This window comes from Colobus angolensis, unplaced genomic scaffold (genome assembly GCF_000951035.1).
Source record: "Colobus angolensis palliatus isolate OR3802 unplaced genomic scaffold, Cang.pa_1.0 Scaffold163, whole genome shotgun sequence".
Classification (NCBI taxonomy): domain Eukaryota; kingdom Metazoa; phylum Chordata; class Mammalia; order Primates; family Cercopithecidae; genus Colobus; species Colobus angolensis.
In genome coordinates this window covers 8,278,330-8,296,623 of record NW_012114744.1, presented here as the reverse complement: position 1 = coordinate 8,296,623, position 18,294 = coordinate 8,278,330, and the positions used below count along the sequence as shown (strand labels likewise).

At 35.5% G+C, this 18,294-nt stretch overlaps 1 protein-coding gene across 2 annotated transcripts in view; it reads left to right on the top strand.

Moving 5' to 3' along the window:
- The window catches only part of CADPS2 (Ca++-dependent secretion activator 2), a 571,469-nt gene that overhangs the window by 239,743 nt on the left and 313,432 nt on the right, over positions 1-18,294 (top strand). For both annotated transcript variants that reach the window (XM_011937408.1, XM_011937407.1), the window contains exons 4-5: positions 7,642-7,722; positions 14,618-14,854. In XM_011937408.1, the coding sequence (XP_011792798.1) occupies positions 7,642-7,722; positions 14,618-14,854 (318 nt within the window). The remainder of the gene's footprint in view (positions 1-7,641; positions 7,723-14,617; positions 14,855-18,294) is intronic.

Here is an 18,294-nt window from a genome sequence, read left to right as displayed (position 1 = left end):
GGGATGCCTAGGAAGGCAGATCACATCGGGTCAGGAGTTCAAGACCAGCCTGGTCAACATGGTGAAACCTTGTCTTTACCAAAAATACAAAAATTAGCTTGGCATGGTGATGTGCACCTGTAATCCCAGCTACTTAGGAAGCTGAGGCAGGAGAATTGCTTGAACCTGGGAGGCGGAGGTTGCAGTGAGCTGACATTGTACCACTGCACTCCAGCCTGGGCAACAGAGTGAGACTCCATCTCAGGAAGAAAAAAAAAAAAAGAAAAGAAAAAAAAAAAAGACACCTGTGGTGGAAACCTAACGAGCCAGAAGAGGATAGGGGCCTGTTTTCAGCTTTCTTAAAGAAAAGAAATTCAAACCAATAAATTCATATCCTGCCAAACTAAGCTTCCTAAGTGAAGGAGAAATAAAATACTTCTCAGATAAGCAAGTACTAAAGGAATTCGTTAACACTAGACTACCCTCACAAGAGATCCTTAAGGGAGTGCTAAACATGGAAATGAAACACCAAAACCTGCTACCACAAAAACATACTTAAGCACAGAGCTCACAGACAACATAAGACATTTACACAGTCAAGTCTACAAAACAACCAGCTAACAAAATAACAGGATCAAAATCTCACATATCAATACTATCCCTGAATGTAAATGGTCTCAAAACCCCAGTTAAATGGCATAGAGCGGCAAGCTAGATAAAAAAGACAAGAACCAACTGTCTGTTGTCTTCAAGAGAGTCACCTCATGTGTAATAATACCACAGGCTCAAAGTAAAGAGGCAGAGAAAGATCTATCATGCAAATGGAAAACAAAAAAAAAAATGTAAAAGCTGCTATTCTCATATCAGATAGAATAGATTTTAAACCAATAACAATCAGGAAGGACAAAGAAGGGCATTACAAAATGAAAAAGGGTTCAATTCAACAGGAAGACTTAACTCTCCTAAATATATACACACCCAACACTGGAGCACAAAGACTCATAAAACAGGTTCTTCTTGACCTGTGAAAAAATTTGGTCACATATTAATAGTCAGAGACTTCAACACCCCACTGACAGATCATTCAGGCAGAAAACTGTCAAATTCCAAAATTAAACTCAACACTTGAGCAATTGGACCTAATAGACATCTACAGAATACTCTACCTAACAATCACAGAATATACATTCTTCTCATCTGCACACAGAACATATTCTAAGATTGACACATACTTGGTGATAACACAAGTCTCAATTCAAAAAATTGAAATACTACCAAGTACTCTTTTGGACTACAAGGCAATAAAAGTGGAAATCAATACCGAGAAGATCTCTCAGAGCTACATAAAACATGGAAATTGAACAACTTTCTCCTGAATAAATCCTGGGTGAACAATGAAATTAAGACAGAAATCAAAAACTTGCTTAAAAGTAAGGAAAATAGAGACAGAACTAATGAAAATCTTTGGGATGCAGCTAAAACAGTGTTAAAAGGAAAGTTTACAGCACTAAACACCTTCATCAAGGAGTTAGAAATATTTCAAATTAACGACCTAACATTACACAGGGAGGAACTATGAAAACATCCAACCCCAAAGCTAGCAGAAGAAATAACTAAAATCAGCAAAGAACTGAATGAAATTGAGATGCAAAAGTTCATGCAAAAAATTAATGAAACTAAGAGTTGGTTTTTTGAAATCATAAACAGTATTGATAGACTGCTAGCTAGATTAACAAAAGAGAAAGGATCCAAACAAGTGTAACCAGAAATGACAAAGATGGCATTACAGAAGATCTCAAAGAAATATAAAAAATAAATCCTCAGAGACAATTTTGAAAACCTTTGTATATGCAGAATAGAAAATCTGGAGGAAATGCATAAATTACTGGAAACACACAACTTCCCAAGATTGAACCACGCAGGAAGTGAAAACCTGAACAGCCCAATAGCAAATGCTGAAATTGAATCAGTAATTTAAAAATTGCAAACCAAAAAGAGCCCTGGAACAGTAGCTTCGTAGCTCAGCATTCAGAGCTGAATTCTACCAGATGTACAAAGAAGAACTGATACCAATCCTCCTGAAGCTGTTTTTTAAAAAATCTTCCTTAACTTATTCTACGAAGCCAGCATCATCCTCATACTAAAATCTGAAAGAGACACAATGAAATAAGAAATCTGTAGACCAATGTCCCTAATGAATATAGTCACAAAACTCCTCAGTACAATACTAGCAAACAGAATCCAGCTGCATAGCAAAAAGTTAATTCACCACAATCAAGCCGTATTCCTGGGATGCAAGGTTGGCTCAACATAAGCAAATCAATAAATATGATTCACCTAATAAACAGAACCAAAATTAAAAACCACATAATGTCAATAGATGCAGAAAAAGCTTTCAATGAAGTCCATTTTTCCTTTATGATAAAAACCCTCAACAGGCTAGGCATTGAAGAAACGTATCATAAAAATAAGAGCCATCTATGGTAAACACACAGCCAGTATCATACTGGCTGCAGAAAAGCTGGAATTATTCCCCTTGAGAACTGGAACATGACAAGAATGCCCACTCACATCACTCCTGTTCACCATAGTACTAGAAGCCTAGCCAGAGAAATCAGGCAATAGAAAGAAATAAAAGGCGTCCATATAGGAAAAGAGGATGTAAAATTATCTTTCTTTGTTAATGATATTCTATATATAGAAAACCCTAAAGACTGCCAAAAGGCTTCTTGAACTGATAAATGACCTCAGTAAAGTTTCAAAGTACAAAATCAACATACAAAAATCAATGGCATTTCTATACACCAGTAAAATTCTAGCTGAGAGCCAAATCAAGAACACAATCCCATTTACAATAGATAAACACACCAAACGAAAACCCCTAGGAATATATCTAACTAAGGAGATGTTAGATCTCTATAGGCAGAGCTACACAATACTGCTTAGAAAATGACAAATATAACATAAATAAGTGGGAAAATATTCCATATTCATGGAATGGAAAAATCAGTATCATTAAAATGATCATACTGCCCAAAGCAATTTATAGAATCAGTGCTATCCCTATCAAAATAGCAACACGATTTTTCACAGAATTAGAAAAATCTATTCTAAAATTCACATGGAACCTAAAAGCCCAAATAGGCAAAACAATCCTAAGCAAAAAGAGCAAAGCCAGAGACATCACACTACCCAACTTCAAAGTATACTGTAAAGCTAAAGTAACCAAAACAGCATCATACTAGTACAAACACAGACACATAGACGAATAGAACAGCATAGAGAACTCAGAAATGCGCACCTACAACTATCTCATCTTTGATAAAATCAAGAAAAATAAGCCATGGGGAAAGGACTCCCTCTTCAATAAATGGTGCTGGAATAACTGGCTAGCCATATGTAGAAGACTGAAATTAGACCCCTACCTTTCATCATATACAAAAATTAACTCAGGGTGGATTAAGACTTAAATGTAAGACCTCAAAGTATAAAAATTCTAAAAGAAATACTACAAAATACCCTTCTTGACATCAGCTTTGGCAAATAACTTATGGCTAAGTCGACAAAAGCAATTGCAATGAAAACAAAAATTGACAAGTGGGACCTAATTAATCTAAAGAGATTGTGCACAGCAAAAGAAATAACCAACAGTCAACCAACAGCCTACAGAATGGGAGAGAATATTTGCAAACTATGCATCTGACGAAGATCTAATATACAGATATCTACAAGGAACTTAAGCAAAATGAATCCAATTAAAAAATGGGCAAAGGACATGATCAGATACTTCTCAAAAGATGTACAGTGGCCAAAAAACATGAGCAAATGCTCAACATCACTAATCATCAGAGAAATGCAAATCAAAGCCACAATGAGATGGATACCATCTCACAGCAGTCAGAATGGCTATTATCAAAAAGTCAAAAAAAAAAAAAAAAAACCAACAGATGCTGGTGAGGCTGCAGAGAAAAACAATGTTTATATTCTGTGGGTGGTAATCCAAATTACTTTAGCCACTGTGGAAAGTAGTTTAAAGATCTCTCAAAGAAATTAAAACAGAACTACTGTTACACCTAGAAATCCTACTACTGGGTATGTACCCAAAGAAAAATAACTCGTTCTGTCAAAAGGACACTTGCACCCATATGGTCATTGACACACTAATGACAATAGCAAAGACCTGGTATTAACATAGGTGTCCATTAATAGTGGGTTGGATAAAGAAAATATTATATAGATACACAAAATATTTTATAATATAAATATCTATATATACACACACACATATATACCATGGATTATTGGCTGGGCGCAGTGGCTCAAGCCTGTAATCCCAGCACTTTGGGAGGCCGAGACGGGCGGATCACGAGGTCAGGAGATCGAGACCATCCTGGCTAACACGGTGAAACCCCGTCTCTACTAAAAATACGAAAAACTAGCCAGATGAGGTGGCGGGCGTCTGTAGTCCCAGCTACTCGGGAAGCTGAGGCAGGAGAATGGCATAAACCTGGGAGGTGGAGCTTGCAGTGAGCTGAGATCCGGCCACTGCACTCCAATCTGGGCGACAGAGCGAGACTCTGTCTCAAAAAAAAAAAAACAAAAACCAGAAATATCATGGATTATTATACAACCCTAAAAAAGAATGAAATCATATTCTTTGTAGCAATGTGGATGCAGCTGGAAGCCATTATCCTAAGCAAATTAACACCTGAACATAAAACCAAATACCACACATTCTCACATGTAAATAAAAGCTAAACATTGAATGCACGTAGATACAAAGATGGGATTAGCACACTGGGGAATGATTGACCAAAGGAAATGTGAGCTGAAAAACTGCCTATGGGATACTATGCTCACCGCCTGGGTAGTGGGACCATCCGTATCCCCAACCTCAACAACATGTAGTATACCCATGTAACAACCCTGCATGTGTACCCCCTTGAATCTGAAATTAAAAACAAAAAAAAGACAATGTAGTGCCCCAATGCTCTACATTGTTTTTTGTTTGTTTGTTTTTTGCTTACTTTTTTTTCAGACAAATGTGATCAAGCCACTAATATTTTTTTAAAGACAGACCAGGTGCGGTGGCTCATGCCTGTAATTCCAGCAATTAGGAAGGCAGAGGCAGGAGGGTCACTTGAGCCCAGGAGTTCAAGACAAGCCTGGGCAACATAGCGAGAACTCCATCTCCACAAAAAGAAAAAAATATGTAGTTGTAAATTGTCTCTTACGAACAAAACTACCAAAATTTAGAAATAACTCAAACAATTTCACTTACAATTAAGTAACTGCTGTTAATCTATAGATATAAATACAAAAAGATGATAGCATTTCTAGTGAAGTTTGAAAAACTATGGCCTTTTGTTTTAAGATATTAAATGCTGTTTTTGTTGGAGCTGTGAGAAAAAATATAATTCCTTTATATGCAAGTAACTTTTTTATTTCTTTTGAAGAAGTATGTATCAGCATTTAAGTAAAGACCATAATATATTTCATATTACATTTAGTGCATTTGAGGTATTGTTATAGTTTCAGTGTTCTTATGGTTTAATTTTTAGGAGCTTGGAATGAGAGATTTCAGTTAACCTGGAACATGTACTTATTGCATATTACTTTTCTTCATAATTACATTAGTTTTTTTTTTTTTTTTTGGGGGGGGGACAGTTTGGTTCTTGTTGCCCAGGCTGAAGTACAATGGTGTGGTCTCTGCTCACTGCAACCTGAATGTCCAGGGTTCAAGTGATTCTCCTGCCTTAGCCTCCCAAGTAGCTAGGATTACAGGTGTGTGCCACCATACCAGGCTAATTTTTTTGTATTTTTATTAGAGACAGGGTTTCACCGTGTTGGCCAGGCTGGTCTTGAACTCCTGACTTCAAGTGATCCACCCGCCTTGGCCTCCCAAAGTGCTAGAATTACAGGCATGAGCCACCGCACCTGGCCAATTACATTAGTTTTTAATTTTAATCATTTTGGTTTTAGACACAGTGAATAAAAATTTGTTTCTGTTCGATTTTGAATCATATTCATCAACTTATTAGTTCTATGAGATGACATAGAAAGAAACTCCTTTATAACAACGACTTATTTTAAGAAAATCTTGCCTGTTTTTTTAACTTATTTTAAAATGAAATTGGTTTTTTAAAAATCAACTTGGAAACATATTTTAGACAGATAATCTCAGGCCTTTTGTGTATTTTTTCCCAAGAGAAAATTAACATGCATATCCTCAATTTAACATTTTGTGTATATCTATAAAGAAAATAAGAAGACTTTCTTCTGTCTCTCTGACCTATTGTTTGTGCTGGAGACAGAGTGATCTTTCCTTTCCAAAGCTTATGTCTGATCATATCACTCCTCCACTTTAAACCTCTCAAGGAAGTCCCCTTGTTGTAGGAATTAACTCCAGATTCCCTAATGTGGCTTGTGAAGAGTAACTTATGAAGTTGCCCTGCTTCTCTCTCCAGTCCTGTCCCTCACCCTACCTCTTCTGGTATCTCATTCCAAAAAAACCACTGTGTGTGTCCAGTTTTACCTCCTCATCTCCAGACTTTTGGTTTTCTCTTGTAGAAACATCTTCCTCTTTTTTTTTTTTTTTTTGACTCTTCATATAAATTGCCTTATCACCATCCTGTTAATCTAGTTTGTTTCTACTTATCTTTTTGAGGACTTTCTTATTTGAGGATGTTTTTAAAAATGTAACCTGGTCAATTTGTTGTTCTTCAGGAAAGGAACAAGTAAACTGTATTCTCCTTAGTGTTTAATGTTATTTTCAATCTTAATCGAATCTTTAGATGGTCCTTTACTAACGTGTATTGTGCGGTCCAGGCTTCTTTGTGATGAGAGTGCAAAAGGAGAAAAAACTGAAAAAAATTAACACTTAACATCCTCACTTTAACATTTTTATAAAGGAACTAATAAATATTGAGTGAATGGGTGAAAAGGTATGAGCAAAGTTAAAATAAGTTATAGGAAAAGTCAAGGATTAGTTCATAAAGTGAAAATAATTTTCCATGTCAATGGGAGATTTCTTAAAAAAAAAAAAAAGATGAGAGCACACTAAAAAAAAAAAAAAAAAGATGAGAACACACTTTTCTTGTTTTCAGTCAAATTTAGAAGAGGAGAATGGATTTCTAATATGGTGCCAATCCTCAAAAGAATGGAAGGATTTCTTGGCAGTATTAGTCTATTGGTATTAGAATGAGGAGTATATGAAGACTTAAGTGGTAGAAAGTTAGTCAATCAAAGAGTACTTTTATAGTTTAGTACTAATACAAACGTATTATTAAAACAAAGGGAATGTTTTAAAGTACAAAGAAAGAAGTGAAACATTACTCAGCGTCTCATCCTCCAGAAATACATGGAGAGAACTTGAAAGAACAAAACAAGAGGTTCGTATATCTGAAACTATTTAGGACTGACCTAATGATCAAGAAATGCAATTTCCTGATTTTGTGGTTTTGTGAATAAAACCACAATGAAAAACTACCCAATAAATTTATCTGGTCTGCCAATCTAATTAAACAACCTCCTGTATTCTCTTTGTAATAGATATCTGATACCGTCTATTAAACATTTTTGAGTCATTTAATCTTTGCCTTGGTCTGTGGGTCACTGCTATTAAGTAATCACAATATGTGTAACTTCTGTTTTGTTTTTAAGCTGGATAATGCAGACGAACAAGCAGCCCAGATCAGAAGGGAACTTGATGGCCGGCTACAATTGGCAGATAAAATGGCAAAGGTAAATTATTAACTTGGACATACTGTACCCCATTCCTTTCTTTACCTAGATTTCTGTGAGCTGAAAGAGTATTTTGTATAGGTTAAAAATAAGAGCCAGCATAATTTTAACATTTTCTCCTCTACACATAGACCTCTTAATCTCAAATATCTGAATGCATGTTATCTAGATGGAACATATTATTCATTTTACATATTCATCCTTAATATGTGAACTGTTTAATTTTAATGATAACTTTTATAGACTTTTCTTAAAGCAATGCATGAGTTTCTCAAACTGCCAGATCTAGAAGAGTTTTAATGTTGTACTAAGCAAAATATAACCAGGGAGAAAAAACTCCTCCCCACAAAATCATATAATGCATTCCTAAGTATACAGCAGAGTTATTGGCACATAGTGGTTCCAACTGATATTTAATTGAATGACTAAATGCATGAAAAAATATAATATAAGTATCTAGTATACAATCTGGCAGATAAAGTGTATTTGATACAAGAAATTCATCATATTGTACTTATTTGTATGATCACTGTGTATCATGAATAGAAATAGATTTCAGACAAAAGCCATGAGTTTTTTCTAGTACTTAAAGTTTTTAGAGAGACTGGAACCCAATTGTCTAAATCATTCTTTAGTGAATTTATTGATTAACTTACTTCAGTAGTATGAAAATTTTAGTTCTTTTCAATGGACTTGCAGTTATAGTGCTGTTGATTGCTTTGAGCATAAGATTCTTTCCCTTTCCTTTCTATTTAGCAAAAACTTCCAACATTTGATGGATAGTCTCTCTATATCTCTCTCATAACATGTCTACAATAAACTCACACATCTTCATTTTACAGTTTAATGAATGTTTATGCATACACCCTGTGTAGCCACCTCCCAAATCAAGATAGTGAACTCCTCCAGCATTCAAGAAGTTATATCCCATACTAATTTTAACAATTATTTTTGTAATTCTGCAAAGAAAATTTGTATTTGTAAATATTAATATATATGTTTTTAAAATGCTAATACTGTTTAAACATATATTAAAAAGTAGAGGAAAGGTTGAGAAATTAGAGAGAAACAATAAAATGAGAAAAATTGAGAGAAATTGTGTAACAAGAGTGACAGTAAGTTGTAAGAACCAAGCTGGAATTAGATCATGAGGAAGAATCTCTAAATGAATGAAGATACAGTGTGCTATAAATTAGGGGCCAAAGAGTTACATTTGCATAGAGGGCAATGGTTGAAAGGATAACATGCCTTATTTTTGTCCTCTGGATTTCTGGAAAGGTTGTATACTTGTATATAGATTTCACCTGAGACTGGACATATTGTCAAATGCAATGCTTTAGAATAAAGTTTAAGTGATTTTCTGGAGAGTTATGGGACTGGAAGAAAAGCCTCAGACATATTCTCAGGTTCATGACTGAGAAGAAGGCATGTTCATAAATGCCTGGGCTGAGTCAGAAGAAAGGGTTAGTGATGAACACATGAAGGCTTCTTCTTGAGAAAACCCTGATGGTTTCATCAGAGATGTTGATGGAGTGGAAAAAGCATGGAGAAAGAAGTAAAGCCGATGGGTTTGGCAAAATATACCTCTAAATATAGGATACCTTTTGATGAAAATATTGACATAGCAGATTGAGCGGGTTTAATTGCTTTTCACCAAAGTGAAGCCATCTTAATGAAATATTTTTAAGGCTAATAACAATTGAATGACCTTGTTGAATTATATTCTGACAATAATCCTACAAATCTTGTAAGGGCAGATGATATCATGAAGTTAATTTCATAGAAGAGGAAAGTGAGGCTTAGACAAGATTATTTATTTCACCATGATTACATAACAAATAAGTGGCTGAGGCAGACGTCAAATCCTGGCCTTGCCTCCAGAGCCTGAGCTCGCTCTCTTACATCCTGCTGCCTCTGCAATCTGATAATTCCAGAAGTGTGGTTGATAAATAGCTATTAGTTGGCATTCAGGAACACCCCCTTCTGTATTTCACAGAACAACACAATATAATAACAATAAAACTACAGGGCAAAATCTCTGTTTCAAGAGGGATGTTGACTTTAATACTTTAGCCAAGAGGTGATTAGGAAGTAGTGAACAAAATGTGTACAGGGCCAGAAAGACCTGTGACCAAATTCATGATTGCTGTTTTCTAAACGTAATAGTAGGCATGTTACTTAACACTTTCGAGCCTCATTTTTTCTATCCACAAATTAATTGAACAAATATTTATTGAACACCAACTACACAGCCAGGTGCTGTCTTAGTTACATGGGATACATTGGGATAAAATGAGACAAAAATATTTCTGCCAGGCCCTGGTGGAACTTACATTTTATTTGCGATAGTCCTACAATAAGCAGTAAACATGCCATTAACTGAATTATGGAAGGTGATCATTGTTACTTAGAAAATAGATCAGAAAAAGCGGGATGAGGAATGTAAGAGGGAGGTGTGGGTGGTTACAGTTTTCAGTCAAGTGGTCAGGGCAGGCCAATTCTTGATAGTACAGTCCCTTCCAGACACTCAGGCCAAAAAACTTGGAATCATCTTTGACCCCTTTTTCTCATACCTCATGCAACTTATCAGGAAGTCCTTTTATCTCTACCTTCACAGTATTTCCAGAATGGGAGAGTTGCTGCCTTCCTCCCCCTTCTAGTGTGGTCCAGTCATCTTTGTCTCTTGTCTGGATCATTGTTCTGTCCTTTTAGTCAGTCTCCTGGATTCTACCCCTGTGATCCCCTATGTTGCTGAGAGAAAAAGAAAAGTTCTTAAAATGGCCTGCAAAGTCCTGTGTGATCTGTTCTTTGTTACCCCTCTGACTTTATCCTCCACTAAACTCTTGCCCTTGCTCAATCCACTTTGGCTACGGTGGCCTCCTTGCCTTTCCTTGCCACAGGGCCTTGGCCCTGACTCTTCACCTGTAGCGAACATCCACTGACATTTACGTGGCTTGCTCCCTGCTATAGTCAGGTTCTCCAGAGAGACGGAGCCAATGGGAGATTATATCTATATTTTCATGTATCTAGACCAATATCTAGGTACATATAATAAATATGTATATAATATTTAAAGTAGATGTTATGCATACATGTTATGTATGTGTGTGTGTGTATATATATATATATACATGTGTGGGAGGGGAGGGCAGGGAGAGAGAGAGAGATTGATGGTGTTCAAGGAATTGGCTTCCACAGCTGTGGGCACTGGCAAGTCTAGAATCCATAGGACAAGTAGGCAGGCTGGAAATTCAGGTGAGGGTTGATGTTACAGTCTTAAGTCTGAAATCTGTAGGGCGGATTGGCAGGCGAGAAACTCTGTGTTTTAGTCTTGAGGCAAAATTGCTGCTTCTTTAGGAAACCTTCACCTTTGGTCATAAGTCCTTCAACTGAGTGAATGAGACCTACCTATAGATGTAGGAGGGTGATCTGATTTACTGAATCTACTGATTGTAAATGTTATTAACATCTAAAGAATATCTTGATAGCAACACTTAAATTCGCATTTGACCCAACAACTGAGCACCATAGCCTAGCCAGACTGACAAACAAAATTAATCATCATACTTCTTCATCCACTTTTAGTTCAAAGGGCATCATCTCACCATTGAGACCTCCCCTGAACACCCCGTTTAAAACTGCAGTGCTTCTCACCATTCACTCTGTGTTCCTTCTAGACTTTTTCTCCATATCACTTACCACTTTCTACCATAAGAAATTATTTCCTTGTTTACTAAGTGTATCGCTTCACAGTAAAATATAGGTTTCATGGCAGCAGAGGACTCTGTCCATTATCTTCATGGTTCTGTCCAGGAGCCTGGAGTAGAACACATAGCAGACCCTCAGGGAATGTCTATCGAATGACTGAGTCTTACGTGCTGGCATATTTGTGAGAAAGCTGGGGCTGTGAAGAATTCTTGAATTATTTGTAGACTCCCTCCCTTTTGTCCCACTCATTTGAATAGAAAGGAAGAGAGAATACCAATATGGTAAGGATAACTGAATCTGCTCTAATTTGTAGCAAAAACATTTAAACACTTCAACAGTTTAGTTAGGTTTGAAACCAGCTTCACAACCAGTAGTTCACTTGATGCCATGATGCTGAGATTAGAACCTAAAATTAATATGGGTCATGGGAAGCAGCAGAGATCAGCTTAGAGAAACTATCCTAGGGTATGAAATCCAGATGTCGTGTAGTGGAAGGTTAAGAGCACTTAATAAAAAGTGATTATATTTGAATTATGAGAAAACCTTTTAAATAAACAAGTATTGTTTTGGGGTATACCATGTATTAAGACCACTAGTGACCTATGCTGTATAGAGGACCTAATTAGAACACATAGCTTTTAAGAGTGACTCACAGTTAAACAACTAGGAAATAACCCTATTTCTGATTCAATTCTAGTTTAAAAGAATGAATTTTAAATGTATATTTGTCTGATATACAATTAGTTTTGTTGTTTGCCAGTGAGGGACAACACAAGCAGGCTAAATAGAGTTGATGAAATATTATCAATAAACCTCAAAGTTTTAAAACAGAATTTTGAGCTTTTTCAGAGAAAAAAATTCAAGTATAGTCTAGTCCCTGAAAAATTTGGAAATACTGATAAAAGAGCCAATTTTGGAGATGTCTGCTTTTCTCTTGTTTGACAGATGATAGTTAATGAAATGTTTATAGTTAAAGCTAAATACAAATAGATTTTTTTTTCTTGTGCTAATGCTAGATTTTCCATAACATGTTGAAAATTTGAAAGCAAAGCATTAGTATATCAGCACTTTCAGATATGTGACATACTCGCCTTTTTATTTGTTAAACTATACTTTTTAAGGATAAAATTATGACTTTCATACAAATATAAAATGAACACACAATAGAGATTTTATTCAATGCATAATTAATTAGCAAACAAGTTAGGTATTAAAACCAGACCAAAGAGCATGTGAAAAACTAGGTGTTTGGGGGCATTACTAAGATAAGATTAATGGGCTTAATTAAAAATTGGTTAATTTGTAATACAGATTTAAACTGTACCTTTGGGTTATATTATTCACCAAACATTATTTGCACCTCTTTCAGACACAGTTTTGCAAGGTAATGTGTAGCTTTATTGTCTGGAACCTTTAATCAATAATTAATAAGGTGAACTAAGATCTTTTCCCCAAATGATCATTGGATGGCCTTCACTTCTGTATGACACTAAAAGGATCTGCCCCCTTATTGCTTTGCCTTGTTTCTCAGTTTTGGATGCTTTTTCTGACAGCCTTAAAGTTAGTCCAAAAACATAAAATATGTTTTTTATGGATCATTTTGCTTTTTTCCCCTCTCTTTGCTTATACTGAAAAATTATTCTAAAGACAATTCCTTCCCTCCCCTCTCCCACTAAAGGAAACCCAGGTATTCTATAGCTGGGTAGTTGCCTGTTTTTTTTAAGGATACAAATTTGCTATTTTGGAATGTTGCTTCAAACTGTAGAGAAGTTTTAAAAGGATACTTAAGAACCTTCTTTGGGAAAGTTCATTTTTAATGTAGATATTTAATCTGTCTGTGACATTATGCAATTTTAATTTTGATTATATGTAAATTGTTTTAAAAAGAAATATGTGAAGGTTATATTGGGGGAGAAGAAAAACAGGTGGCCTGCGACTCTGGGACTGATCTGTGAAGTGGTGCCAGATGTTCCTTCCCATCCCATGAACGAACTGGTGCAAGTGAGTCAGAGACTAGATGCAGGTTGACAAGAGCACGCTGGATGCTTTCCAGTTGTACTAGACATGCAGATTTCTTAGGTTAGATTTTGAATGATGTCAAGGGAGACAATGTAAAGGCAGTGCTGGAGCATTCAGCAGTCATTTGAAAGATGGCCGCTTTAGGCTTTCATCCTCCAGCCAGTTCTATGCAGTGGTGGGCATTTTACACTAGGCTTAATGTTGTAAAACTATATACCATCTGTCTTTAAGAGAGAAAACGTAAGTGCCAGGTTGGCAAACATTAAAGAAAGAGCCAAGAATGTGAGGGAACAAAGTGCTCTCATTTGCTGTTCTGGGGAATATAAATTTATTATAATCTTCTCTAAGAATGATTTGGCACTACCAAAGAATGATTTGGTAAATATCAATAGTTGGAATGTCCTTTTAATTGAGCAGAAGAAACAAATCTGATTGCAGAGTTAAAATTATTGAATGACAATGCTGATATAATTTAGCAAGAAAATAAAATCTTCCAAATTGATATTGTTACTTTTCCCTTGATAGTTTTTATCATAAATTTCCTTTTGCTTTAAACTTTTTCTAAGCCTTTAGTAAAAAACTGAATTTATAGCCACAAGAGATCTTGGCACATTAATGTGAAAATTTACCAAATTTAGAAATATGACCATATCACTCTTCAATTATGTGAGTTTTTAATGCCTATTTATGAAAAAGCATACCCTTCCAACAATGCATATCTGTGGTAAGAAATAGGGCTATTGTTAAAATGTTTGTTTCCTAACTGGCAAAGCTGTGTGTCCTGAATTTTTTTTATAGACCAATTATCTCAAGCATTGCAAAGCTACTAGTGGCTAAGGTTCATCTATACACTAAAATATCTTCCATGCATGTTTTCAGAGTTAGTTTTTCCTTAAGCAGATCTTATCACAAATAAAGTTAATGTGAAAATATGTGTGATTTTTTCATTTTGTACTGCAGTGATCCTCAATAAGATATCTGAAGTACCTTAGATATAACCAAAAATGCCAAAGCCTGAGGATTTTAAAGCCTAGTGACTGAAGTAGGGTAGATACGTTGAGAGTGTTGTAATTTCTAAGACAGCAAAGTATATACATCATACAATTTTTTAATGATGAAATTGAAATATGACTTATGTAACACTATTATTTTAAAAATTATTTTCAAGGAAAGAAAATTCCCCAAATTTATAGCAAAAGATATGGAGAATATGTATATAGAAGAGTTGCGGTCTTCGGTGAATTTGCTAATGGCCAATTTGGAAAGTCTTCCAGTTTCGAAAGGTGGTCCAGAATTTAAATTACAAAAATTAAAACGTTCACAGAACTCTGCATTTTTGGACATAGGAGATGAGAATGAGATTCAGCTGTCAAAGTCCGATGTGGTGCTGTCATTCACCTTAGAGGTAAGTAGCTTTATCTCATGCTCACCTCTGACAGCATAAATGAGGCTGCAAAATAATTTCTGTTGACCTTTGCAGTAACTTTTAGAATTTAAAACAGTGTAATATATGTTGGAGATGTTAAATTATTCTTCATTTATTGGACAATCAGCTTGTATATGCAAATGAATGCAAATTTTCCTTTAAACATAGCAGTATTAGGATTAAATAAGAAAATAATAAAAGTTTTAAGGCAAGTCTTCTTTATGCCAGTGAGGCTAGTGTAAGTTTACTGATAAAATAGGACAAGCATTGTGGCTCACACCTGTAATCCCAGCACTTTGGGAGGCCGAGGCAAGAAGATCACTTAAGTCAAGAAGTTTAAGACCAGCCTAGGCAACATAGCAAGACCCTGTTTTCTTAAAAAAAAAAAAAAAAAGAATTATCTGGTCATGATGGTGTGAGCCTGTAGTCCCAGCTACTTGGGAGGCTGAGACGGGAGAATTGCTTGAGCCCAGGAGGTTGAGGTTACATTGAACAGTGATCATGACACTGCATTCCAGCCTGACTGATGGAGTGAGACCCTGTCTCAAAAATACAACAATAACAGAAATTCCTTGATAAAATAAGCATCAAAATGCACATGGGTAGAAATAGCAATTCAACATATAATTGAATTCTTTGTAATTTGGGAACTCCTTTCAGATTTTTGGTTAACCTTTCTTTTTAAATCTACTTTACCCATAGGATCATTTTACTAGGATCATATCAAATAAGCCAGTTATAATACACATTATTAGGTATCATGAATGATGAGAAATAGAGAATTCTTCTTTTTCAGGACTTCAAGTTTTATTACAGGCACAGTACATATTAGAGCAAGAACAAAAGTCATACATTTAAAATTGTATTCTCCAAAACTTCAGAATTTCATTATTTTATGCACATCACTGGAAACCAAAGACTAATACTCTTTGTACAGCTTTCTGTTGATGCTTTACATATCTCTTCATTGATAATCTGTGTATATGGGCTTATCTAGTGATATGTCTGTGGGTTTGTACACCACAACACACACACACACACATACACACACACCCCTCTGACATCTTTAGTTCCCAGGAGAAAGAATGTATGTGAGGCATTAAGATAAAAGATTTTAACATAATAGTTAGAGTCAAATCACCATTTGGCTTAAACTCAAGCTTCCCCTCCTCATAATTTTTATTCCATTAGTAAATAGTAACAATGTGACACTTTAATTCATAGCTCTTTCAAAAATTATATTGAAGCTTATAGCTCCTTCCTTTTATCCTCTCTACTGGTTCCCAGTGCTGCCATTTGCATTTGCTGATTGACAAATAAAAGTAAATACAGTCTTACGAAGAACAGTTTTCAATTTCTTTATTGAAACTTCACTTCCTTAGTTTATGGCAGAAAAAGAAAACTTCTATTTTTATTCTTTTTTCTCCATATATTTAACTCTGAGATACATTCAAACTTGAGGACATCTGCCTCTCACTTTCTTGACTTCAGGATTAATGATTTAGTTGTAGGTTAATAGATTAAACTTAGTGTTATATTAGAACTATGAGGCTTTTTTCTGACTCAAGATTCGATTCTGGGCTTACCTAATGACTTTGCCAAATGGTTTCACTACTGGGTTTCTTCTCAGCCTTTTCAATCTTATAACATAAGGATGTCTAATTTGAACCTACATAGCATGTTACCTGTAGAATTTCCTCATCATTCCTGTCTCAGATCTTCTGCTGAGTGAAATACAAAACATCAACTCTTTTCTATTTTTTAAGACTTTATACAAAACAAAATTCGTCCCTTAATTATAGTAGAACTTTTTCCAACAAGAGTTTATCTTATTTATTTATTTATTATTTATTTGGAGACTGAGTCTCTTTCTGTTGCCCAAGCTGGAGTGCAGTGGTGTTATCTATGCTCACCACAACTTCCACCTCCCAGATTCAAACGGTTCTCCTGTTTCAGCCTCCTAAGTAGCTGGGACTATAGACATGCAACACCATGCCTGGCTAATTTTTTTTTCTTTTGTATTTTTAGTAGAGATGGGGTTTTGCCATCTTGCCCAGGCTGGCCTCAAACTCCTGAGCTCAGACAATCCACCCACCTCTGCCTCCAAAAGTGCTAGGATTACAGGCTTGAGACACTGTGCCCAGTCTATAATTTAAATTTATTGATGAAAAAAATAATTTGTAGAGCAAATAACTTTTTTAATGTACAAGTCTACCATTATCTTTATATGTAAACATTCAGAACTAAAAGTTTAGAACATTATCTCTTTTCTCTGTTGTTCAAAAATCTTATGAATAATTGTAATAATTGTAATGATTAACTTATGAATTATATTTTGCCTATTGAAAACAAAATTAGGCTGCTGAGTCAATGTTTAAGTGATAACTATGTATTGTTATTCTGTCGTTTATTGCCAATATGTTTAGGAGGACTGTTCAGTTGGCAGTAGGTTGTTAGGCAGAGAATATGAGCTAAAACTTCACTTTTCATGGTCTGAGAAGCTTGCATATTTATAAAATTGTTTTGACATCCTCTGTTGCTATGTCTATCTAAGGCAGATATTTTCCTACCATAGCATTATACAAATCTGTTCTCGGTGTCCACAGTATTTTAAGCAAGAGTTATGTGTCCAGCAACAAAGTAAAGTCACGTTAAGTGGTGATGGTGCAGTGCGTGTTTATAGGACACCAGGGAGAATAGATACGCCTCTAGTCACAGGGCCTGTGACATCAGCCAAGCTAAACTGAGTAATTATCTCTAGTTCTTTCAGCAAACCTTGCTCCTCAGACCCCATATTTCAGCCTAAGAAAACTCTGAAAGGCAAGCAGTTAATCCCATTTAAAGCTGTCACACTTCATTAGTCAGGCTTAGAAGTGGTCCAGTGGAGGAATCTTTTCTAAGAACTATACTGGGTCAAAGGAATAAAGTGCAGATTTGAAAAACTCTACTCAAATGTCACCTTCTCTTTAAAATTGCTCCCACCCTTCCCTTCTTCCACCGTACCCTATTCCCTTCCCAAGTTCTGTTTTTGCTGTAGTACTTACCAACTAACATATAGTTCAGTTATATATTGTGTTTATTGTTAATTATCTGGCTTTCTCTACTAGAATGTAAGTTGCAGGAAGGTTATATTTCTTTCTCTTTCTTTTTTGTTTACTGAGGTAATGAAAGTGCCTAAACAGTGCCTAGCACACAGTTGACTCAATAAATACTTACTGAATTAAGGATTTTTATGGTACCAAAAAAGCAGCCGTACAGCATTACTTTTAGGTCTCTCTGTTCATTAAGGCTTCAGAAGAAATATTAAAGCAAGAGATGATCCAATCCACAAAACACTAAGCTATTCAGTAATGTTAAATGTTAAAGCAATACTAGAAAAACAAATGTTGACCTAAGAAGTGGAAAGTGGGGAATGTTAT